Source organism: Lontra canadensis, unplaced genomic scaffold (assembly GCF_010015895.1).
Source record: "Lontra canadensis isolate GAN:19392208 unplaced genomic scaffold, GSC_riverotter_1.0 scaffold4, whole genome shotgun sequence".
In the NCBI taxonomy this organism is placed as follows: domain Eukaryota; kingdom Metazoa; phylum Chordata; class Mammalia; order Carnivora; family Mustelidae; genus Lontra; species Lontra canadensis.
Genome location: NW_022630998.1, coordinates 50,954,105 through 50,979,775, shown reverse-complemented (window position 1 = coordinate 50,979,775; position 25,671 = coordinate 50,954,105). Strand labels below are relative to the sequence as shown.

General features: G+C 38.2%; 2 protein-coding genes across 6 annotated transcripts in view; one reads left to right on the top strand and one right to left on the bottom strand.

Annotated features, from left to right (window-relative positions):
- Nucleotides 1–9,225, top strand: part of GPBP1 (GC-rich promoter binding protein 1) — a 76,360-nt gene extending 67,135 nt beyond the window's left edge. For 3 of the 5 annotated variants that reach the window (XM_032850240.1, XM_032850230.1, XM_032850248.1), the window contains 2 exons: nt 2,774–2,876; nt 7,831–9,225. In XM_032850240.1, the coding sequence (XP_032706131.1) occupies nt 2,774–2,876; nt 7,831–7,989 (262 nt within the window). In that variant the 3' untranslated portion in view covers nt 7,990–9,225. Of the gene's footprint in view, nt 1–1,049; nt 1,119–1,835; nt 1,912–2,773; nt 2,877–7,830 lie in introns of those variants that run through there. The other 2 variants (XR_004381723.1, XM_032850257.1) reach the window with 2 other exon arrangements.
- An 8,337-nt stretch (nt 9,226–17,562) lies between these two features.
- LOC116863969 (proteolipid protein 2-like) overlaps nt 17,563–25,671 on the bottom strand; it is a 41,647-nt gene continuing 33,538 nt past the window's right edge. Inside the window, 1 exon segment of the mRNA XM_032851235.1 lies at nt 17,563–18,099. Coding sequence (XP_032707126.1) covers nt 17,596–18,099 — 504 coding nt within the window. The 3' untranslated portion in view covers nt 17,563–17,595.

The window sequence follows — 25,671 nt, the reverse complement described above, 5'->3', positions numbered from 1 at the left end:
CTAAAATATAAAATGAAAAATACATGAAACATAAAATATTACAAACACATATATTCTTAGTTTTGTTGTCAAGTTTCAGTATATCATCACCATAGGATAGCTTGAATGTTAAGGGTGGGGGATAGTTGTTGAAAGCATCAAATGAGTGCCAAAGAAATTCAAGGGAATTTGGGATGATCTCCTGACTTTAGTACCAGTCAGAGTAAGTGAGAGCTAAATCTTTAAAGGTGAGACATTATTAGACAAGAAGGGGGTGTGAAATGGATATTTAGAGTTAAATACATACCTGGTTTGTTTAGGGCCAGTGAGTGAGGTATCTTGAGGGAGTGTGTAGTCCTTAATGGAATTAGAATGAAATTGAAGAGCCAGGGCCTTTGAGATCTATTCAAGCTTCTTCATTGCTTGAGATGAAGAAATAGTTCAGAGAAGTGGCTTTTGTACCTGTTTGTGATAGAGTAGGAATTGTGACCCAAGTCCTCTGCTTCTAAACCTATGCTTTTTCGAATGTAAGAAATGTGAATTTGTGGTCATTGGTGTTAAGGAGTTTGTTCTTTAGAAAGTGGGAAGCAATTGGAAACAGCAGAGTATTATGAAAGTGTAAGGTGGTGTATGGGTGACTTGGTAATAGTTTGAAAAAGCAAAGGTGTCCAGATCACTGTCACAGTCTATTACTAACTGTAGAGCAGAGTATTTGTTGTGAAAGCTATTCCAGAAAGTTAACAGTTATACCCACTGGAAGGAAGGGGAAATGTGTGAGATTGGACATTTAGGAATGCTTGTCTTTTATACAATTTGAAATAATTTGTTTCATTTGCATTATTGTTCAGTTAACTTGTAGTTAACTAAAGGATCTAGCAAAAACAGTTAGATTGTTTTACCTATCTAGATCTGTAGGCTCTGAACTAAGTGACATTGGGAATGGAAATGCCATTCCATAAGAAGCCGTCTGAGTTGAAGAGTGAAGACACTGTTGGAAAAAAAAGTGTTAAACGATTAAAAGGAATGAGAGAAATAGTAATTGACAGTGATTTTGTGACATTTTGGTCTAGAGGGTTTGGTGCAGTATAAACTAACTTGGAAGGAGGAAACCAGAATTCTCTTTGCTTCTTTGCCATCAAGTAAGCCAGTTATTTTACTTATATTGTCTTGATTCTTTATATGTAAAATATAGGTGTTATGTCAAATTTTATTCAGATTCTCTGAGCACTGATATTCTGTGAGATTATTTGAAAAGGTACAAGACCTTTGTTGCAGGCTCAAGTTGAAAGATGAGTAGGTATGAATAGAATAACAAATATGTAAAAGAGATAATTTTTTTTTTAAGATTTTATTTATTTATTTGACATAGAGAGTGAGGTCACAAGTAGGCAGAGATGCAGGCAGTGGGGGCGGGGGAGAGAAGCAGGCTTCCCGCTGAGCAGAGAGCCAAATGTGGGGCTCTATCCCAGGACTCTGAGATCATGATCTGAACCAGTGGTAGAGGCTTAACCCACTGAGCCACCCAGGCGCCCCTTAAAGATTTTATTTATTTATTTGAAGAGAGATAATTATTAAAAAATGAATACAGACAGACCAATACAGTGTGTGTAGCTGTATAAGAAACAAACTTTGAAATAGTTAAGTCAAATGCATCAGCTATGACTATGATTTTCATATTTGTCTGACTGGAGAAAAGTCATTGGTCCCTGCTAATGATTTTTTTTTTCTTAGACTCTGCCTAAGATGGAGGTATTCTTTTAAAAATTGGAAAGAAAACAGAATAGCCATATTATTAATTTCATTTACTTAGATCCTAGTTAAGAGCTTTTAAGAAAGTGGTCTTTCTGTTACTGTAGAACACAGTGCCCCTTTCACATTGAAATATGTGTTGAGGTTGATGACTGGCATACACCTGAGAGGTAATATCAACAGGTAAATACACTGTAAAATGTAAGGTGGGGATAAGATAGCTCAATTGTTCAAAGCAAAAAACGTAATGTGGGGGCACCTGGGAGGCTCAGTCGGTTAAAGCCTCTGCCTTGGTTCAGGTAGTGATCCCAGGGTCCTGGGATTGAGCCTGGCCTCGGGCTCTCTGCTCAGCAGGGAGCCTGCTTCTTCCCTCCCCCCCCCCCTCTGTTTACTTGTGATCTCTGTCAAATAAATAAATAAAATCTTTAAAAAAAAAAAAAGTAATGCGTAGCTAAGAATATGATAGACTGTGGGGATATTAAAGAAAACCAGGAGGGGGGCGCCTGGGTGGCTCAGTGGGTTGAAGCCTCTGCCTTCGGCTCAGTTCATGATCCCAGGGTCTTGGGATCGAGCCCCACGTCGGGCTCTCTGCTCGGCAGGGAGCCTGCTTCCTCCTCTCTCTTTGCCTGCCTCTCTGCCTACTTGTGATCTCTGTCTGTCAAATAAATAAATAAAACCTTTAAAAAAAAAAAAAAAAACCAGGAGGAATATTGCTTTTACTTTTAGTTTACGTTTTTAGCAGTTTTTTATTTTAGTTTCTGAGCTAGAGACCCTTCTGCAAATTTCTAGCCTGGAGAACCTCTGACAAAGTTTAAAGCAGTTGCACAGTTCATTCTAAATCTTAACTAACACAGTTTATTGGGCTTTAATCTTACTTGCTCATTTTCAGAAAGATTGAAAGCATAGAGTAAAAAAGTTTTTTTATGTGTCCCGAGGACTTTTTATAAATGGATGTGGATGGTGTTTTCTTGCACACAGTGTAAATGGTATTATCCTACTTGGGTGAAGCTCTAAATTAAATTTACCTATTTCCCTATTTTTTCAGATTGTTAAAGGAGATGGGCTGGCAAGAAGACAGTGAGAATGATGAAACATGTGCTCCCTTAACTGAGGATGAAATGAGAGAATTCCAAGTTATTAGTGAACAGGTGAGAAGACCTGTATCATACAAGTTCACTTTACATTGCCTTTCCTTAATCAGAACAACATATTAAGCATTTCTTAAGGGAAGGGAGGTTTTATACCTTTCTATTTGGGAATTTATTAGACACCACAGTATATGTCAGAATTGCCTTTTGTTTTAAACCAGTCTGCAATGCTTAGGAATTAGTATAAATAATATGTCTGTGATTTGTCATGTTTCTGACTTTTTTTTTTTTAAATAGTGTGGGGATAAGTAGAAAGCATCAGTAGCTTTCCAAGTAGCTTCACCTTTTATCCTTCTTCTTGCATAAGTATATTTCAAGTTCTGAAACATCTTTTTGTTTCCATAGTCTCCTTTTTGTTGAAAGAGTATTAGGAAATGTTTGATAGAATTGGAATTGCTGGATCATATGGTCATCTGTGTTTAACTTTTTGAGGAACCACCCATAACCATTTTTCCACAGAAGCTGCACCATTTTATATTCCTCACCAGTGATGCTGAAGAATTTATCTTATCTTACCTTATCTTATCTATTGATAGGAGCTATACTAATGATTGCCAAGTAGGTATCTTACTGTGGTTTTAATTTGCACTTCAGTATTGGTTAATAGTGATGTTGAGAATCTTTGCTTGTACTTACTGGCCATTTGTGTACCTCTTTGGAGAAATATTTATTCAGGTACTTTGACCATTTTTAATCAGGTTCTTGTGGAGTTGTGGTATTTCTTTATATATTGTGGATTTTAACTCCTGTTTCTACATGATTTACAAATATTTTCTCACATTCCACAGATAGCCTTTTTACTCTTTGGATTATATTCTTTGATGCATAAAAGTTTTAAATTTTTGATGGGGTCCTGTTTACTGATTTTCTTCTTTAGTTCCCCCTACTTTTACTGTCGTATTACAGAAATCCATACCAAACTGAACGTCCGGAAGCTTTTCCCCCGTGATTTTTCTTTCCTTTTTTTTTTTTTTTTCCAAGATTTTATTTATTTATTTGATAGGCAGAGATCTCAAGTAGACAGAGAGAGAGAGGAGGAAGCAGGCTCCCCACTGAGCAGAGAGCCCGATGTGGGGCTCGATCCCAGGACCCTGAGATCATGACCTGAGCTGAAGGCAGAGGCTTTAACCCACTGAGCCACCCAGGTGCCCCTCCCCCGTGTTTTCTTAAATCTGTGATCGGTAGTTTTGATTCTTAGGTTTAAGTCTTTGATCCATTTGTGTTAGTTTTGTTTGTGTTTTAAGGACCTGCCTTTATTCTTGTGGATATATCTGTCAAAACTTTGTCAAAAATCATTTGAGTTTCTCCTTGAAGAACACAGATTTCAGTTGCATGAGTCTACTTAGATGCCGATATTTTACAGTACTGTACATGTATTTTCTCTTATGATTGTCTTAACATTTTTACTTTTTACCTTTAAGAATGCTGTATATAATAAATATAACATAGAAAATATATATTAATTGCTTTCTGTTATCTATAAGGCTTCCTAGTCAACAGTAGACTGTTAGTAGTTAAGTTTTGGGGAAGTCAAAAGTAATGCATGGGTTTTTGACTACATGGAGTGGATTTTGGCTATTTGGAAACCCTTGAGATTCCATATGAATTTTAGGATTGGTTTTTCTACTTTTGCAGAAAATACCTTCGAGATTTTGGTAGGGATTGCATTTATTCTGTGGATTGCTTTGGATGTAATAGTCACAGTCCAGGAGTATGGATTGTCTTTACATATGTTCGTGTTCTTTAAATATTTGCAGCAGTGATTTATAGTTTGCATTTTAGAAATTTTTGGCCTCTTTTGGTTGTTTATTCCTTATATTTATTTCTAAGTGTTTATTCTTTTTAATACAGTAGTAAATAGAATTGTTTTCTTACTTCCTTTTTGGATTATTCATTGTTAAGGAAGCACAACTAACTTTTTTGTGTTGATCTTCAGTGTGCAACCTTGCTGTATTTGTTCTTAATTCTTATGTGGAATCTTCAGGGTGTTCTACATATTAAGGTCATGTCATCTGTGAACAGATTACTTTTCTCCAATTTCACATTTCTTCCTTCCCAGCTTAAATTTTTTTATTCAGAAGTTCTTAGTGCCTCATGTTATTTTCATAACATGGTTGTGAAGTTAATGATGTGTAGTAGTTTTAAGGTTTTTTTTTTTTTTGGTCTTGTATTTTATACTTAATATTTTACATAAAAACGTTGACTTTAAGTGCACAGTGGGATGAGTTTTGACAGATGACAGATGTATAACAATCATCCCCCCTGGCATTTAATTCTTCTACTCCCAGCTATAGTCCTTGACAGACATTGATTTGTTTTTGTCACCATAATATGTCTCTGGAATGTTTCAATAATTGAACCAAGTACTGTGTAGTTTCAGATTTGGCTGCTTTTATGCTTTTGAAACTCATCCATGTTTGGTGATTAGTAGTTCACTGTATGGATTTATCAGTTTGTGAATCTGTTTAAACAGTTCTGAATCTGGTGAAAGCCATCAAGAGAAAGCCACCAGGTACCATTACCATAAGGTAGTAGTTCCAAAGAACATAAATATTTATCTGACAAAGAGAGTTGGCTTTCACCTTCATGATAACTGGGCGGGTAGATAAAATCCTACAGAGTGATACAAAAATTTTGTGCATTCTGTATGTTGGAGAGCAGTGGCATGTAAGTATAAAGTCCAGATTATCCTAAACTAATAACATGGATACGTTCATATTAATGAAGACATACCATTTGACACAAGTACCTGAAAAATCATTAGGGCTTGATGCTATTTATTAAAGGATTTATATTTTAAATGTTAACGGAGGAGACTCTGATTTCAAACTCCCGTTTTTTAAATTTTGCCCAAGATATTACGGACTTTTACATAGATGAGGTCCTTCATAGAGCAGCATTTTAATGTGGTTAGAGGGATTTCCATGTAAAGCAGATTGTGATTTCAAAATAAGGTGAGAGCAGGAGATCAAGGAGTTGGAGGTATTTGTGTGTGTGTGTGTGTGTGTGTGTGTTTAAGGGATGTGAAACAGTCATTTGTACATAATGGAATAAAGGTGTAGTATAAAGTGTACATTGGAAGGGCATTTTGGAAGACCAGAATCAGGATGATTAGTTGGGAATATATTATAATAATTAGAGGAGGGAGAAATGATAGTAAAACATGGACTTGATGAGACTGAGATCTGAAATAGAATCAGTAGGATTTTGAAAATTTTAAGCTCTGAACTGCTAATTGTATCATTATAAACAAAAATACAGGAGGAGCTAGTTTTTAGGAGGCTTAAAAAGAACATGCTAAGTTAGATATTTGTGGGGACAGTGCAGACATTTAGAGAAAAAAATTTAGTTGGTTTTTTTTTTTTTAAGATTTTATTTATTACAGAGTCCACACGATGGGGGGAGAGGGAAAGGGACAAGCGGACTCCGTGCTGCACATAGAGCCCTATAGGGGGTTCCATCCCAGGACCCCGAGATCATAACCTAAGCTGAAGTCAGACTCTTAACTGACTGAGCACCCAGCTGCCACCTCCCCCTTCTTTAAAATCAGTAAGTTCTCCAGCTGATTTCGGGCTGTGGAAAGATGAGATAGCATTGATGATAAGTATGTGAAAAGCAAGGATAGAACTTTAGGGGGTGGTAAAGCTGTACCTTTAAGAAAAGGTCAGGTTGTGTTTGTACTCATCACAGTGGCTGAGAATACCAAGGGATGCATACATGCGCTTTGGTTTTTCTTAGTAAAGGTGGTATGAGGTCATTTATTCAAAGTGAAGGGGAGGTAGCTTAAACTGTATAATTTAGAAAAGGAAATCTGCTATGGAAAATAGAGAAACAGGAAGGGCAAAAGGAAAATTGAGGGCTAAGACTCTAGACTTGTTATTTCTTGTTTTCGAAAGTCTGTTAACAAAATTAGCTGTGATGTAAGCAGCTTTTTTCATTTGGATCATAACCTAACATTCAAGATTTAATGATTAAAAAAGAGAGAGAAAACCCTCTAGAATGTGAAGCTCCTAGACAGGTCCAAATAGTAATATAGGGGTGGATTTGGTCTTACAGAAGGTTGTATTTAGAGATTTTGGTGTAAATTACTAGAGACTCATTTTTCATGAAAGAAACTCAAAGGACCACAGTTATTAGAAATTATAATGTTACCATTATTAATGTAACTTAGTTTTGTGTCTTTAAATTGTTTCTAATTTGGATCAGCACCCTCCCCCCGCAATTTGTGATCTTTGGGCCCAGTTCTTATTTACTACCATCTAACCCCTTTAGTTCTGATTTTTCATTTTCAGAAACGGAAGACTTTTTTTTCCCCAGTATTAGAATCTCTGCGGTTAAGCAAAGGCTGTATTTGATTTTGTTATTTTGTGGACATAACTTGAATACTTGCCTACTGGAATGGTTTGTATTCTACTTACTCTGTAGTGTGTGAATAAAGCAGTTTGTGGGGTGTGTTAATAGTTCAGTTTGGTCAGAATAATAAAAATAACAGCTGAAGCTTAATGGCTGCTAATTTTATTCTAGTTAGCACTGAAGGTATTTAGTACAACTTTCACTTAAAGAAATGAAAATTTGGAAAGGATTATTTAGTACCTTAACAAGTGATAGGGTTATGTCCACACCTACTCTGTCTGGATCGACAATTTATGCTCTTTTCACTATGCTGATAATAAACATTAATTTTATTTATCTACTTTCTGGTTTGGTAGGTGTTAATTGTGGTTCTCTAAAAGGTAAGGATTTATTCCTAGGGAAGAATTTGTTAGGACAGTTGAATCAATTAACTGTATTTAACTAGTTTTCCAGAAATGATACCATCTGGAATTTTCAGGGTAGAAGACAATTTTTTAATGTAGTCATGGTTACATTGAATTATTACAGTATTCTTAATTTATAAGTAACCCCTGGAGGAGGATAGATTATGTATTTAATATATTTATTTTTGATCTTTTAGTTACAGAAGAATGGTCTGAGGAAAAATGGTATTTTGAAAAATGGCCTGATCTGTGACTTCAAGTTTGGACCCTGGAAAAACAGCACTTTCAAACCCACTATTGAGAATGATGACACAGAGACAAGTAGCAGTGACACATCAGATGATGATGATGTGTGAAGGATTTCCTAACAGCTTTAGAAATTTTAGTGTGATACATCTCTCATACAGTTTGGGGTGAATTGTAAAAATGAAGAACTATAATTTATGTAGTAAAATACCCCATTAGAAGATGATTTTTTTGAGGGACTTCACTATGAAGAAAACCAAGAATGTTGTGTTGGGCTGTGTTGAACATTATTTCTTTGTAAATGAATGTTGTAGAAATGAGGACTTTGGTTGATCCAACATTGACTTTCTTCATCACTGCAGCATTTCTCTGACTAGCAATGTGACGATGTAACAAATGAGATTTTCTCATTTAATAATAAAAAATTGTGTAATGTTTTGCAAAGCTTCTGTCTTAAAATGTCCAGGTCTTAAGAAAAAAGGCAGCTTACACTGTTTTGCTTGCAGAGTCATATCTCTTTCGTACAATGGAAATCCTCAAGTCCACTTTGTGCCCCCCCCGCCCCCAAAATGACAATGTAGCATGTTGGCTAAAACTGGAGCAAAGTGCACTAAAACATTAATTTCCTGAACTCAAGTGTTGTACTAGTCACCTTTTAAAACCTAAATTGCTCTTTAGCCATGTGTAGTTCAGTAAACGTTACAGGAAAGACTTGACACACTTTCTTCCAAATTTTAAGAGGTGATTTTCAAGAACTTTATTTGGGTATGTTTTCAGACCAGGACTTTCAGAGATGATGGAAGAGTCTTGTGGGAATACTTATTTTGATAAATTATTACACATGCAGAAAAACTGATCACACTGACTGGATCTGTCCACACATGGAAAATAAACTGGATTTTCAGAATATTGTTGTTCTCTCTAGTGTTCGAGGTTTTGGTTTCTAAACACAAAATGCTTTATTTACTTATTAAAACAAAGTTATACTTTCTTTATTAAAGATAGTGATTACTTTCTTAGTTTACAAAAAGAAAGTTATGGAAAATATCCTTTTTATTATCAAATGCTTAACAATTTTATTGAATGAATGTTGTTAAATAGTCACTTTATTTTTCACTTGCATATTTTAGAATCATTACTGTTTCATTGCTGACTGGAAGAGTAATTTAGCTCTGTATATTTGTATTTTGCTGTTTCTTGTTTTGTTTACCTGCATTTGCTTATAGCTTTCCTCATCCCATTTCCGTCCATGTTTAAATATATGCTGATTGTAAAGGGTTTAATCTCAGCAAGAATGTAGGTTTTCCATTAGATTAAGCTAATCGTCAGTTTTATCTTCTTTTAAATTGTATTTTCTCAGAAGGCTGCAGTGGTTTTGCTGTTTCTACCTCAAGGTCCTGCCCAAACTACCCAGCTTTCAAGAGAAGCCAGATTTTTTGTTCACACTGAGACTGGTGGTGATGGGAAAATTAAACAAAAACCAAAAGCACAGTTTTATCCCCACAAAACTAAGGATGAGTTAGAGTGGTAACAAAGTATTAAATAAATCTTAAAATTATCTTTTAAATAGATTCTTAAAATACACCACAATGCAATCTAATCACCTAGTGTTAAATGTACTATCGCATCCCAAGTATGCTTTGACAAAGCTCTGTCAGTATCACATAACGAAATGTTTGGGGGACTCCTAGATTGCACTGTTTGGTTAACAGATTAATGAAATCTATCAGATATAAAATGTATTTGCTAACATAAACTAAAAAGGGACCTGAGAAATGTGGTTTACATTAAAAATCTAACTTTCTACTGAAGAGCTTTCAGAAAAGATTTCTTAAGAAAATTTTTCTGGCATCTTTTGCTTTATATTCAGATAAAATTTTTTTATCATAATTCTTATCAGTTAAGTAATGTTTATTGTGCATTCATGGCATTGATATGGACTGTGTTTTAGTTTACCTTTTATAAGCATGGTAAGGTACAGTGGTGTGGTTTATTCTCCTTATTAAATGATAGTATCACCAAGTTTGGTTACTGAGTGGGTGGATCCATACAATTTCAATAGAACCATTACATCTTAGCATAATTTTAACTTGCTCTCTGAATAATGGGTAGCTGGTAAAGAGTTTGGACCATATTGTTTGAAAGGGAGCTCATAAGTACTAGTTAAATTGGACATCTAGTGTGGAATTGTTGAACACAAAAATAGGCCATAATGGAGGTCTGAAAAAAAAAAGTACTTTGGGCTGCTTCATACTCAGTTTCTCCACAGCAGATTATTATTATTTTTTTTTACAGTCCACTTTACTAAAGTATAAATTAACGTAAACTACACATTTACAGGTATCATTTGATAAACGTTGATTTGTGAAACAATCACTGCAATTAAGGTAGTGAACAATACCTGTCACCCCCAGAAGTTTTTTGGTTTCCCCTCCTTTGTAATCCTTCCCTCTTACTACTACCTCCCTCCTTTCAGCACTTCCTCCCCTCTTTTTTGGTATGAAATGTAATAAATGAGCAAAAATCTTACGGTAATGGGTTTAAAATAGTATTTCAAAAATTGTATCTTAATTTGCTTTATATTAAGATAAGGATTAGAATTATTTATATTTCCATAAATCTATTTCTATTAAAGTTGAAATAAATGTAGAAGTGTTAACCTGAAAATAGATTGATTTCATAACACCAGATTTATATTAACTATTAAAAATTCAGTGTCTTGAAGGGCCTGATTCCTATAAACAAAAATTTTAAATTCCTTTTGTTAGTGTTTATTTTGTACTGTTGTTAGAATATGGTTATATGAACATATCTTAAACTTAGGAACATGTCATAAATGACTTGCTTTTGATTCAAAAAAAGCCATCATTAACTTGACGTCACATTCTATTTGGATGCTCCATAATCTCCTTCTCATAACTTTATAAAAGATGTTTTATTAAGTGCTTTTATTTGAATCTTCTCATTTGGGTTGTGCCAAAAATAATAGGGACCATTAATTCTAAGAAAAAGCCTGCCTGTGGTGGAAACTAGAACTTTTCTCTAAAGTACTGGAGAAGTATTTGGTAAAGAGTATGTCATCTCTTTGTTCTGAATGTGAATTGAATGAGAACCAAAAGCATCTCTTTACCAGCAACAGGACATAAAATGGAACAAGAGCCTTGAAATAAGTGAGTGTCCAAGGTTTGGTATTGCAAGTTGCTTTTCCAAGGCCTCAGGTCCCCATCAGAATTTTGAAGTCTGATGGGTGGCAGAAATACAAAGCCCAGATAATAGCTCAGGTAACAAAAAGCAACAAGTGGTGAAGTTAAATCTCTCAGTAGTGCATACTTCAGGCTAAGTAGGCACAGAGAAGAGGGCATTACTGAAATTATGTTCTGGAGTGGAGATGAGGGAATCACGGGTCTGACAGGGAAAGCAGTAAAATCAGTGTACTAAATGTGAACCCAGAAACTAGAGACCAGAAACACCTTTCAGCTAGTGAAGCTGCAAGGTGATAATGTAGTTAACGCACACCAGAGGTGCCACATGGACTGTAAATCCATAGAATTAGGAATAAGTTGCTGCGGTTAGGACTGAAAACTCTACTATACCTAATGAGAGGCAGGGCTAAACCACTTCTAACTGGATCCGAAGTTCAAAATGCCTGCTTTATCCAACGTGGGTAAGAAGGGATCTGATTGAAGGTGGAGAATAAGTAAGTGTACATATGAAGCCTACACTAGTTCACATTTTAAATACGACCAATGACTAAATAGTATTTCTTGAATCTGCGACTTCTCAGGTTAAATCATAAATAGACTAAAATGAGGACCTGCTAGGCCAGGCTCTCTGCTGAAAATACAAAGAATAAAACCTCCTGTGCTGAAGTTTATCACAGCCTGCTAGGAAAACCATGGCAAATTAGTTTTCAAGTATGTGTAATGTATAGGGTTAGTGTAGGGCAGGGTCAGAGGGCTAAGATAGGCTTTCCAGAGGACATCATAGCTTGATTTTTTTGTTTTTTAAGATCTTATTTGACAGAGATCACAAGTAGGCAGAGAGGCAGGCAGAGAGAGGAGGAAGCAGGCTTTCCACTGAGCAGAGAACCCAATGTGGGGCTCGATCCCAGGACCCTGGGATCATGACCTGAGCCGAAGGCAGAGGCTTTAATCCACTGAGCCACCCAGGCGCCCCTCATAGCTTGGTTTTAAGGAATGAACCGTTTACTAAGGCACAGAGAGCAGAAGGGAATTTTAGGCAAAGGAATTGGCCTGTGCAAGGGCATCCTACTGCCAAAGACTTTCAGGAAACCTTAAGGAGTTAAGTAAAAGTATAGGAGCAGGAGAAGGAGGTAAGGCTGCAGGGACCAGATCACCAAGAACCTAATTGACCATGCTGACCAAACTTTGATTTCAGGGGGGAAACTTCAAAGAAATTAAAACTGGACTGCCAGACTCAATGTTCCTTCTGTTTGGGTTTAAGAGTCCTTGAACATGATTGCTTAAAACTGCAGGGACAGGGGGCATCTGGCTGGCTCAGTTGGATGCATGCATCTCTTGATCTTGGGGTCTTGAGTTTGAGTCCCACATTGGGTGTAAGGATTACTAATAGAAATAATAATAAAACCCCACAGGGACAGGTGGAAGTATTAACTTGTGAATGCCTCATTCCAGGTGTGACTTTAGTTGAAGAGTTGTCTAGGTAAAGGAGTGTGTGTTAGCAATGCCAACTGTTGCTGGCATGTTGGGGGAAAGTGGCCTGCCTTAGAGAAATTCCCCAAGGCAGTCCATCAGTAATACCTTCCATAATGACTTAAGAAAAATGAGCTTCTAAGAAGTAATTTTTCGCTTTTTTATAAGTAAGCCTTTTTTCTGTGCCCAAAGTAAATCTGAAAGTTTACTAAAAATAATTTTGGGAAATTACCATAAACATAATGTAGTGTTAGTGAATGAGGAAACCTGAAGATAAAAAGGTGTGGCCCTTCCTCAAGAAACATGATTATTTAACCTATATATGTTTGTCTATATAACAGTCCAGGGAAAGTAAGTCTTAGATTCTTTGCACAGATAGCTAGGCACATTCCAGAATACCTGAAAAAAAAAATTATTTTTCAAAAATGTTTGTTTGAATAGGCATTTCTAAAAATATACTGAATTTACATTTAAAATGTATTCAAACTCTTCATGGTTTATGCACTTTTGTATGCTTTATTTCACAATTGAGAGGAAGAAGGGATTCTACAACTTTTTTTTTTAAATTTTACTTATTTGAGAGACACAGTGAGAGAGTATGAGAGGGGAGGACAGAGGGAGAGGCAGACTCCTCATGGAGCTGGGAGCCTGATGTGGGACTCGATCCCAGGACTCTGGGATCATGACCTGAGCTGAAGGCAGTCGCTCAACCAACTGAGCCACCCAGGCGTCCTGGATTCTACAACTTTTTAAACAGTCACCTCAAAGGCTAAGAAGAGCTACTGTCAAAGATAATTAAACATATATCTAGACTTAGGAGGACCAAAAGTATTCTAAAAATGCTTTAAGCAATGGCAGCATCACCAAAATCATTCACACACTGAGCACCTGCCTACTCAGTGCCTAGCATTGTCCTGCATGTTTTTGAATACAGAGTCTGCCAATGTGACTACTCTGAAGGGAACATTAGTCTTTTGGATGGTACAGTTCCCCTGTGTCTGTCTGCTAAGACATAAAAATCACTCTTTTCTAAGATGTGACATTAGTGAAAAAATTTGAGAGTAATATCAGTTGTTTGCCTTGAGTTTTAGCTATTGATTTGGTAGAGAAGAGATCTACAGGAATTCCAGTTGCTAACTGACAAATTTTCAAGCTGTTCTTTTTGACTTGAAGATAATTATGAAAAGAGGTTAGATTTTTCTGGAATGTCTCTCATTGCAGGCTGAGTGGCTGCTCAGGGGTATTTGTCTTGCTCTAGATTAGCATAGGCGTTCTTGGGTCTCAGAAGGTCCACTGATCAATTGCTTTGAATCCAGGATTCTGGGCCAGCTTTCTGGCCAGGCTATTCTGAGCAATGGATTTTTGTGTGTGTGTGCAAGACTGCCCAAAAGATAAGGCAAGTAGAGAGCAGGTAGGAAAGCTGTCTTCAAGTATTTAAAATATTATTAGGAAAAGAGATTAATTGGTTAGTTTTTGTGTGATGTTGGTTGGGTTACCTAACTTGTATGTGCTTCAATTTCCTTAAGTGTAAAATGGAATAGTATTTGGAATGATCTCAAAAAAATACATGTAAAGCCTTTATTTCCACTCAGCAATATTAGCTTTTGTTATTTTTTTTTCTGTGTATGTCAATGGAAAGAACTCTAGCAAGATAATTTTTTAAATGTGTATTTCATGGATAAATATATATTTATCAAGAAGTTTTAAACATATTCTTATAGAACCTTAGACCATTTGCTGGAGTGAAGTGAAAGCGTGAGTACTCCCCATTTGTACAAGCTGAAACTCAAGAAGGTAGTAATCTGCCCAAAGTCTTCCTGTGAGTATGTGAGTACACTGGTACTTGAATGAGGTTTAAGTTCCCAAGTCTATGTGCTTTTTACTATATCAGGCTACCCTAATAAGGAAACTAGGGCCAATCCAAGGGTGTTGGGGGATGCAGAGTTCAGTCACTGAATGAAAAATCTTTTATTAGAGTTTACAAAATGGCTTGTAATGGGAAGTGAGCAGTACCAGTATTCAAACAAGAGCTTGGTGACCAGTTTTCATAGATACTGTGAAGGACTTCTTGCATTTGGGAGAATCTTGCCCTAGATGATTGTATGGTCTTAATTAACTTTGTTAGTTAATACTTTTTAAAACTTTCATTATTTTTCATTGTGACTCATCTCAAAGTCATAAATAATGTAATCTGCTCTGACTTAGATGTTTTGTGTAATTTATTTGCCTTATACTTTCTGATGGCAAAATCTGGGTAACATGACCTGATATATTTAGCCTTAGGTATATGTCCCATTGCATCACAGACATTGCATGTCTGTTGAAAAGACATATACTCAAGGGTTGAAATCTAGTAGAATCAGTAACTTTTACTGCTTTAGCAGAACATTCTTAAGCAAATCTGTTGCTCCCTCTCCCCCTTACTGTTAGGTAAGGATTCTGGGCCAGCTTTCTGGCCAGGCTATTCTGAGCAATGGGATTTTAAAAATTGAATAATTACTGGATTTAAAAAATTGAATAATTACTAATACTCTTTGGTGTCACCATCTTGATTCACAGTGAAATACCACCAGTAGTTTACCCATTTCTTTTGTACCATCAGTGCAAATGTTCAACACATGTGTTGGCAGTATAAACTCTGTGATTCAGAAAGTTATCCAGCGCTTTGACTGCTTCAGCATCACTTGTGTTTTTTGGCAGGTATTCACAAAAAGAAGATATTCTTTGATAATTAATTGGTGCTAATTATCAAATGAATATAAGCAAAAAAGTAAGTTCACAGTCCAGGGAAAGTAAGTCTTGGATTCTTTGCACAGATAGCTAGGCACATTCCAGAATACCTGAAAAAAAAATTTATTTTTCAAAAATTTTTGTTTGAATAGGCATATCTAAAAATATACTGAATTTACATTTAAAATGTATTCAAACTCTTCATGGTTTATGCACTTTTGTATGCTTTATTTCACAATTGAGAGGAAGAAGATGGATATTCATCCATCTGTAAGGCAAGTACAGTCTTTTAAAAAGTATTTTATTTCTAAGAGAGAGCAGGAGCAGGGGGAAATGGAGAGGGAGAAGGAGAAGCAGACTCCCCTGCCAAGCAGAGAGCCCAATGTTGGACTCCATCCCAGGACCCTGGGATCATGACCTGAGCCGAAGGCAGATGCTTAACCAACTGAGCCACCCAAGTGCCCCCAGGCAAGTACAGTTTTGAAGATGAGCTGTTAATTCAGTCTTCACGTTACAATTAAAATTTTAACTTGAGGGGCGCCTTTAACTCCCTTCTGGACCTGCTTCTCCCTCTCCCTCTGCCTGTCTGTGTCGAATGAATAAACAAAATTTTTTTTAACTTGATGAATTACCTTAACATTGGAAAATGGCACTCCTGTGATTTCTATACTGAATTTTTAGTTATTCAGCAGTGTCAGTTGTACCAAGGCTTTAAATTAGCCTCTTAGCCTGTCAGTTGTTTTCTCCAGACAGCACAATATGAAATATCTGAAAGAAACTTCAGTGGCCTCCATATTTCTGGCTTGGGAAAACCAGGGACCAACACGTTTTGGCTTTTAAAAGAGCTCATGACTTCGATGTTTAAAATATATGAGTTTCATATGGCTGCTTAATAAAGTACCACAAACTATGCTTTGAACAACAGAAATTTTGTTATCTCACATTTCAGGAGCCTATTAAATCAATGTGTTGGCAGGGCCATGCCCTTTCTGAAGTCTCTGGGGAAGGATCCTTCCTTCAGTTTTCCTAGGTTTGGGTGGTTTCTAACAATCCTTAGCATCCCTTGGTTTGTGGCAATAAAACTCTAATTCCTGCCTCAATCTTCACATGGGCGTTTCCCTGTGCTTGTCTGTATGTCTGTGTTCTTTTCTTCTGAGGACACTAGTCATCAGATTAGGGGAAAATCTAGTATGATCCAATTTAGCTGATTACATCTGCAAAGACTCTGTTTCCATAAAGGGATGTCCTCAGGTTCAGGGTGATCATGAATTTTTGGGCACACAATTCAACTCAGTACACTATTGCATTCCCTTTTCTTTAAACTCTTTAAACTGGGGTCTCAAACTGATGCTGCCATTTAAGTAACACTTTAAAATTATTTGGAAGTGTTCTCTTGCATAAGGCACAATAAGTTAAGAACATCCATAAAGCCAAGGTGAAGATGTTTTCATTATACTCTCGTTTATTTACAGCTTTGTGCAGTTTCTCTGGAGTAGATTCCTTCCTTCCATGAGTTCATTACTTTCAACATCTTTATGTGTAGATGGTGCAGCTGTGGACTGTGAAAACGAGTCTCTTAATATCCCTATCTTAAGACAACTACCCTTAGACAAAAGAAAAATACATAGTTAATTTTAGGATGAAATATTAAGTTACAAAATAATATTTTAGATACAAAATCTAGAAAAAGTTTCTAAGAATTTAAAAATATCATGAAATAAGATATCAGAATATATTTAGTAGTGATGTTTCCATAGAGGTGTAAGAAAACCTTGTGGGCTCCAAAATCATGATTACTGCATACTGAGCAGAGACCATAGCAAGGAGAACTGAATATAGCCAGAAAGAGCCCAGAGAACAGAGTTAATCTCTGAAAATGCACAAACTTATAGTCTAAAGCAGCTACTTTAGAATTTTTTTTTGACCAAAGGACTCGTTTATTCATTATCATATATTCTAACAATCTGTTTATTTATCCCTCCACAGAACCAAAACCTGGGGCCTAGAATCTGAAATCCAAGGCTTCCTCCGTAATTTTGTGGCTTAACCAGGTACATAGTCCAGGCAGAACAGGTGTCTCCTTTTGGATACTGCAGAAGGAAGCGGGGAACAGGGAGGGACTTAGGCACACCCATATATAAAGATGGCCACGCCAGGAGGCAGGTCAGAAGACAGAGTCTCAGGATAAAGGTACTTTTACTTCAATAAGGGGCTGGGAGTTGGCCAGGAGTGTTATATGGCTAGGAAGGAGTTATTTCCATGGAATTTTTTTGGGGGGGGGGCAGGCTACAGAGAGAAATGAAGGGAGCTCAGCTACACTACGCCATCTGCAAGGTCAGTGGGGGCTGCTGTATGTCTTTACTGTCTCTAGGATAAGGTGATCATAGGCATCATATAGGCAGCATAGCCAAAGAGGCAGGTAGCGATTAGGCCCAGTAACCCTGTGACAATTTGGGAGTGGTTTCCTCTCTCGATAAGGACAACAGTGGAGGTGATCAGATAGAGGATGGCCACTGTGAGGGTCTGCAAGAAATCACTCAAAGGCCAGTTGATGGTTTTTATCTTGGTTTGTAGGTCACACATGTTGATGGCAAAAAAGATAGTGGCAAGGATCATCTCAACCACCAGCAGGGAGGAGGATACTGGTGTGGAGGTGCTGGAGCAGGTCAGAATCACCAGCCAAGATGTAATCTCAGCAAACTGAAGAACTTCTTTTCCAGTGTACAAAAAGTTGGTGCAGGAGGAGGGGATGACAGAGAGGTAACTTCGGGGTTGCTGAGAGGTGCTGGGAATGTACCATATGGTGGGGTGGGGCCTCTAGGGGCACAGAGAATCTCCTTACTTGCTCATGGATTCAGGGACGCTGCATACCCCAAGCTCGAATCACCTTGCTACCTTAGAAATTTCTTAAAAAACACAATATACACACACATTTTATAAGTCAGCAGAGCAATAACATTATCATGTCATGAAGTGGAAAACACTACAGATGCACGAGAAAATGAAATTGATGAAAGTAAAAACATGTTGGTGTTATAATGAAAATAGTGTGAACTGGACCAACCCTGAAAGAGTCTCAGAGACTCTTAAGAATCTGAGCCCTAATTAGAGAAGCAATGTGAAGGACAGACTGAATATGTTTATACCAAATGACAATAATTGTGGGCCCACCACACCAGATGACCGTAATTAACACAAAACATGACATTCTCCTTTGCAGCCTGCACTAAGGCCACTCCCACCCATTCACTAAGTCTACAGACCATATTTGATTTGTATTTGTGTCCTTATTACATCTCTTTATTCCTAAAATACGAACAATGCTCAATAAAAGTTCATTGAAAAAAATTGAGGAATTTTTTATTTCAGCAGAAAACATGAAAATATTTTTAAGTCTTTGGTGCCCTCAGGTGGCACAATATTGCAAAGCAATTTAGAAAAATGCTACATATATTATTTTTATTAGCGGCAGTAGTAGTATTTTTTAATCTTGAGCCCAGTTTGAGTTTAGGTCGCTTCCTCTATGTATCTTTTTTTTAAGATTTTATTTATTTATTTGACAGACAGATCACGAGTAGGCAGAGAGGCAGGCAGAGGGGGAGGGGGAAGCAGGCTCCCTGCTGAGCAGAGAGCCGGATGCGGGGCTCAATCCCAGAACCCTGAGATCATGACCTGAGCTGAAGGCAGAGGCTTTAACCCACTGAGACACCCAGGCGCCCCTTGCTTCCTCTATGTATTAATAAGTGTTTTCTTCCACTCCAAATTATCTTGCGTAAGTCAAACAAATTATTTGGATATATTCCATCCACACTTCCTGTTTCATGTTGATACAGTTTGAAATGTCAATATTCATTACTAAATAGTTGCTCACTACAGTTATCCAGCTGACCAATCTACCATACCACACCATTTCTTGCTCTCCTGTGGCCAAGAAAAATCAAGTGGTTCACATTAGAGAGGTGAGTTGTATATTTGAGTCCTTTTTTTGGGTTGTATTCTTATGCTACCTTTGTCTTTGATTCAATTCTTCACTATTTAACCTTCTTATGGCTGTGCATTTCTTTTGAGAGAGACATTTATTTCATATTAGGAATGTACAGAGTATTTTTGTATCTTCCTTTATATTTTTTCTTGTTATTGTGTCTTCCAAAACAGATGAATTTTTACTTTGTCAATTTGTAGGTTCGTGAGTTTCTATCCAAAGTTGCCTATTCACAGGAAACTCTTAGATAAATAGAAAATGTGGGTGCTTTTCCCAGTTATTATTAAGGAATTTGGCAAATCTGATGACATGACACGAGATGTATTGTGTTCCTTTTACTACTAAAATTGTTAAAAATACTTTGAAATCATTCAATTACCTGATGGTTCGTGCAGTAGAAAGAACCAGGAGTGAAAAGAACCTGAAGAGAGATACTTGCTTTAGGAATGCCCAGTCCAAGTTCGATTCATTGTGAAGAACCTGGAGTGTTTTTTGTGTTGTTGTTTGTTGTTTTCTTTTTGGAGATATAAAAGTGATGAAAAGGAAGGTTGGAAGAATTAAAATTTTTGCCTAGGGAAAACTCTAAGGGAGAGGCATACCCAAAGTACATTTACAATATAACTACTCTTCTTTATTTTATTTATTTATTTTAAAGATTTTTATTTATTTATTTGACAGACAGAGATCACAAGTAGGCAGAGAGGCAGGCAGAGACAGAGGGGGAAGTGGGCTCCCTGCTGTGCAGAGAGCCTGATGTGGGGCTCGATCCCAGGACTCTGAGATCACAACCTGAGCCCAAGGGAGAGGCTTAACCCATTGAGCCACCCAGGTGCCCCATGACTATTCTTCTTTAATTTAAATATGTTGTTTCGTGATATCAACAAGAACTTATGGAGAATTTAATACATATCAGCCACTGTTCCGGGCTCTGGGAACGCAGATATTGAAAACGGAGTCCCATCCTTCATGAAGTTCTTCACCTAGTGAGGAAAGAGTGAAGTTAAAACCAAGATAGCATTATGACCTGCAGAAAGGCATTTCAGAAAATTCCCTGCAAATACGGAAAATTCTCCTCCTTATTTTGACAAGTAATTAAATGTTAGCTGGATGATGGAGGAAAGGGTGTTTCAACATAGGGGCTAGTGTGTGATCAGTATTAGAGGAGAAATAAGTAAAGGCCACTGTAGCAGACGGAGATCTTGACAAGCAAACTAAATATCTGAGATGTTGTCCTGGAGGCAATGAGGAATTACTGAAGAGAAGTCATATGAGCAGATCTATATATTTTAGAAAGATCACTTTGGCCAGAGTGTAAAGAAAAGCTGGGAAGGGGGTACACTGGGAAATAGGGAGACAGTTAAAACTGTTGCAATAATACTGGCAAAGAATGGAAAAGAATTGAACTAAGGGCAAGTGTAGTGGGAATGAAACTGAGGTGTTAAAGAGGGAGAGTCGCTAGGATTTTTTTGGTAAGGGAGTCAAGAGGTCAAGGCTATCTGCTCTGTGCTTGGCTTCGATGGTTGTGTCATCCCTTAAGAAAAGAAATTGAAGGGGCGCCTGGCTAGCTCAGTTGGAAGAACATGTGATGCTTAATTTTGGGATTGTGAATTTGAACGCCACAGTGGGTGTAGAGATTAAAAAAATTAAGAAAATAAAACAAATCTTTAATTAAAAAGTAAAAAAATATTAAAAAATCTTACAAAATAAAAGAAATTGAGAAGGAAGAGTGTATTTTGAGAGAAAAAGAATGTCCACCTTGGATGTTGAATTTGAGGAATTCAAATGGTAATGTCTAGAAAGCCGTTATTCATACAGATTTGGAGTTCAGAAAGGGGTCACCAGAGAGAGACTAGCCAGTGAAATCTGGAGGGGGACTGATCTTGGAAGAAATGAGTGGAACTGACTCAGTTTCCTGTTTTGATGCCTTCTAGCCTGAGTCAGGACCTAGTTAGGAACAGTTAAAACACCAGTGGAAAACCTTTCTGGGTGAAGGACCATACGACAGAAAGTTAGGGGTGACTTCCAGAAGGAAATGACCCACAGAAGGAAAGCTCCAAACTTGGTCTATAAACTGTTGGACAGACTTAGGTTGGATCCGTAGGGGCTGACCTGGGGTGGGGTATTTCAATCCATAAAGCCTTAGGTCCTTCATTTTTATCTTTATTTATTTATTTTTAAAGATTTATTTATTTATTTGAGAGAGGACATGAGCAGGGTGAGGGGCAGAGGGAGAGGGAGAGAGAATCCTTAAGCAGACTCCCCGATGAGGATGGAACCTGAGTGGGGGCTTGATCCCAGGGTCCTGAGATCATGACCTGAGATCATCACCTGAGCTAAAACCAAGGGTCTGAACCACCCAGGTGTCCCAGGTTCTTCATTTTTAAAATACAAAAGCTAATATTTTGCAATGTGGATATGAGGAGTAGAAAAGTACAAGTGTTTCACAGAATGCCTTGCCATATAGTAGACTCTCAATAAATGACTGTTTCATTAATCAGGATTCTGCTAGTGGCAAGTGACAGAAACTGAATTCAAGCTTGTCAAGCAGAAAAGGAATTTGATCAACAGTGAGGAAGAATGGGAGTAATCAGCAACCCATTGTCACCAGGACTTGTGAGGTTCTCTCCCCTTCCTTCCCCTTCTTTCCCACACACACCCTGCCTTGTCTCCTGAGGTTTACCCTTTATTGTCCTGTTTGTTGATAGCTTCCTCCTTTGGAAGTGGGTGTGGGTGGATGTGAAGGAACCTGATGCAGAGCGGTCCAGGCTGACACCCTCTGTGGTAACCTCAGAATGCCTTCCAAAGATGTCCATGTCCCAATCCCACGAACCTGTAGCTATGTTACCTCACATAGCAAAAGGGAATTAAGACCGCATTTGGGGGGCATTTGAGTTGCACTTTTTTTTTTTCTTCTTAAGATTTTATTTGTCAAAGAGAGGGAGAGGTCGCAGGCAGGGGGAGAAGCAAGGAGAAGCAAGGAGCCCAACGTGGGGCCCGATCCTAGGACCCTGGGAGCATGAACTGACCTGAAGGCAGACACTTAACTGGCTGAGCCACCCAGGCACCCAATTATAGACTATTATGTGTAGTTTGATCCTATTTTCGAAAATTAAAAAAAAGAAAAAGGTGCATGTGCCTGTGTATTTGTATATTTTTGTATGAGCATAGAGAAAGTTATGGAAAGTTATGGAAGGATTCTTTTTTTTTTTTTTAAGATTTTTTATTTTTATTTATTTGACAGAGATCACAAGTAGGCAGAGAGGCAGGCAGAGAGAGAGAGGAAGGGAAGCAGGCTCCCGGCTGAGCAGAGAGCCCGATGTGGGGCTTGATCCCAGGACCCTGGGATCACAACCTGAGCTAAAGGCAGAGGCTTTAACCCACTGAGCCACCCAGGCGCCCCTTATTTAAGAAATTTTTAAAGTAAATTCCACCCCCAGTGTGGGACTTGAACTCATGATCCTGAGATCAAGAATTATATGCTCTACTCACTGAACAGCCAGGCACCCTGAGATTTTATTTGAGTATGTGAAAATGGCTGAGGGGGGAAAAAGTTCTTTGGAATTCACAGAAAGTGTGAGATGGGAACATTTCCTTCTGTGACATCGCCAGTGAATGTAGAACATACTGGATAATTTAATGGGATTTTTAATAGAAATGAAACCACTCAGCTAATGAATTTGTTAGCTTACAAGAAGGAGGTTCTCAGCAAAGACATGCAAGTACTTTCATACTTGTCGATAAGGGTATCACTTACCAGCAGAGGGGGCCAAAGAACTTTCCATGACTGGGAAGCTCCTTGGCTACAGAATACTGGTCAGGATCACCTTTTCTTGCCTGATGGTGCCGCCTATACAGTATTTAAACTTTGGTGTCCAAGAAGCAACACCACAGCTTTCATTAAAGATATTAAACTTTATACAAAGAATAACATATGCATATTGTTAAAAATATAATACTAAAACATTAACACAACAAATCTTATTGTATATAAAAATAGAAAATGATACAGAATATCCTTACTCTCTCCACCCTTTCATTTTCTCCAGTTCTATTGCCCAGGGGAAACCATTTTCAATTCCTGTTTCTTTTGCCTTGGAAAAAAAGTGTATTTTTTTAAAAAAAGATTTTATTTATTTATTTGACAGACAGAGATCACAAGTAGACAGAGAGGCAGGCAGAGAGAGAGAGAGAGAGAGAGGGAGGAGAAAGCAGGCTACCCGCTAAGCAGAGAGCCTGATGTGGGGCTCCATCCCAGGACCCTGGGATCATGACCTGAGCTGAAGGCAGAGGCTTTAACCCACTAAGCCACCCAGGTGCCCTAATCATGTATCTTTTTAATAGTACAACCTCAAAGTACAGATTTTAAAAGTACAGGAGGATTCTTAGTGAAAAATATTTTTCTCTCCCACTTGCTGCCCCGGTCCCTCGTTTCATCAGCTGTTGTAGCCTTCCCCATAAATCTGTCCCTGTGGTCTTATCATCTGCACTTCCTATTACTTTAGTGAAGTCCTGAAAAGACTGAGGAGATAACATGGGTGTTAGGTTCGCCACAGTAAACCAAGTGTTTCTGTCCCTTTACTTTTTGGAGGATTCCTGAAAGAGGGGCCTGGTGTGACTCTGAGGAAAACATTGCAGGAAATACGAAACACAGAACCTGCAGGATATCTTTAAGTAAATGGTTTTATAAGGGGGATGCTTTAGAAAAGGCCCGCTTCTCTTTTGACCTTGCCCCTTCTTTGTTACCAGAATTAAAGTGGGAACTATAGACAGGGAAGGGTCACATTTTGGAGAGCTTGACAAGGGACAACAAGCAGGACGTGATGCCTGCCTGGCCGTGGAGCAGAGGATCAAAGAGGGAACAGGGCAGACAAGCAACAGAAGCTTCTGTCTCCAGGGCTCCCGCCCCTCCTGTAATGAGGCCCTTTCACCTCAGGTGCCCTCTCCCAGATCCCAGTATCACCCTGTTGGGACCCCTTCTTGGCCCCAGACAAAATTCTAAACTCCTATGTGCGTCATTGCGCACAGCTCTATCAAAAAACTTGTGGTTTTTGTTTTGTTTTTTAAATCCTGTCCTTTAGGTCTTTTCTATAAAGGTCGGCCCTCACTCATGTAGTTGTTCAGTGGCTCTCAAATCTGAAAATATAGTGTAAGTAGTTGGGGAGTTTAAAAAACCCAACTGTCTCTGCTCTACTTATTCAGAAGTCCTGGGGGGTGAGGCCCAGGAGTCTAAACACTGCTCTGCAGAGGCCCAGCCTAATTTGGGAAGTGCTGGGGTAGCTCCTGGCATTTCTCAGGCAGAGAATTAAGCTCTCTTTAAAGAGATCCTGTTGAAGTGACATGGTGATGACCTTTGTCACATGGTCCTTTGGAGTCCTTCTTAACCTGTTGATGGGCCTGTTGGTGAGTGACAACTGGAAGAGAAGCAGAAATCGGGTTTCTGTTCTAAGCAGCTGTCATGTATGTGGTAAGAAGACCCTTTTCTTTAACTTAATTGTGATTTAATTTGGCTATTTCAGTGACATTCAAGGGATAATTTTCTTTGGAAAGACTGGAAAGGAAAGGAAAACGAAAAGTTAAGGATTGTTGTAAGGATTAACAAATCCTTACATTTTTGTTTTTTAAAAGATTTTATTTTTATTCATTTGACAGAGATCACAAGTAGGCAGAGCAGCAGACGGTGGTGGGGAGCAGGCTCCCTGTTGAGCAGAGAGCCCCATGTGGGGCTTGACCCAGGACCCTGAGATCATAACCTGAGTCGAAGGCAGAGGCTTAACCCACCCAGCCACCCAGGCGCCCCTAAATCCTTAGATTTTTAATAAAAGAAAATGAACACGAGGGGGCAGCAAAGCACCGTTCAGAGGATCATCTGCACCAAATGGAGCAGGGAAAAAGGATTGTTTTCTTAAAAATGTGATGTTTGTTAAAGGTCTTTTAAGAAAGGTGGCCCTGATGTCAGAGCCACTCTTCCCTGAAGGGTAGTTTCAACCTTTTCAAGGTTTCCCTCCACATTATCCCGCTATCCCCATATGTTTTCAAGAAGCACATTCCCGTATGATAGTGGACGCTTGCCATGTTTCCATACGTTGGGGCCCTCACAGGGAACCCCCCTACCTAGTTCCTTTCCCAAGGGGTCCTCACGTTGATCCTCCAAGGACACACCACCTCTCCCAGACAGTAGCAGCAGGAGTATTCATTGACTGCTCCTGAGGAATAAGGAAGAGGAGGTCCCTCAAAACAGAGTCACTAAGGCCCTCACACAGGTGATGGGACTCGGGGAGACCAGGTCAGGCGTGTCCATGTTCAGGGATGATCCTGACACCTTGCACTGTGCTGAGGGACATTCCGTATAGCCAAAAGCTCAATGGTGTATGGCTAGCTATTTTATTCTATACCACTTGTCTGTTTCC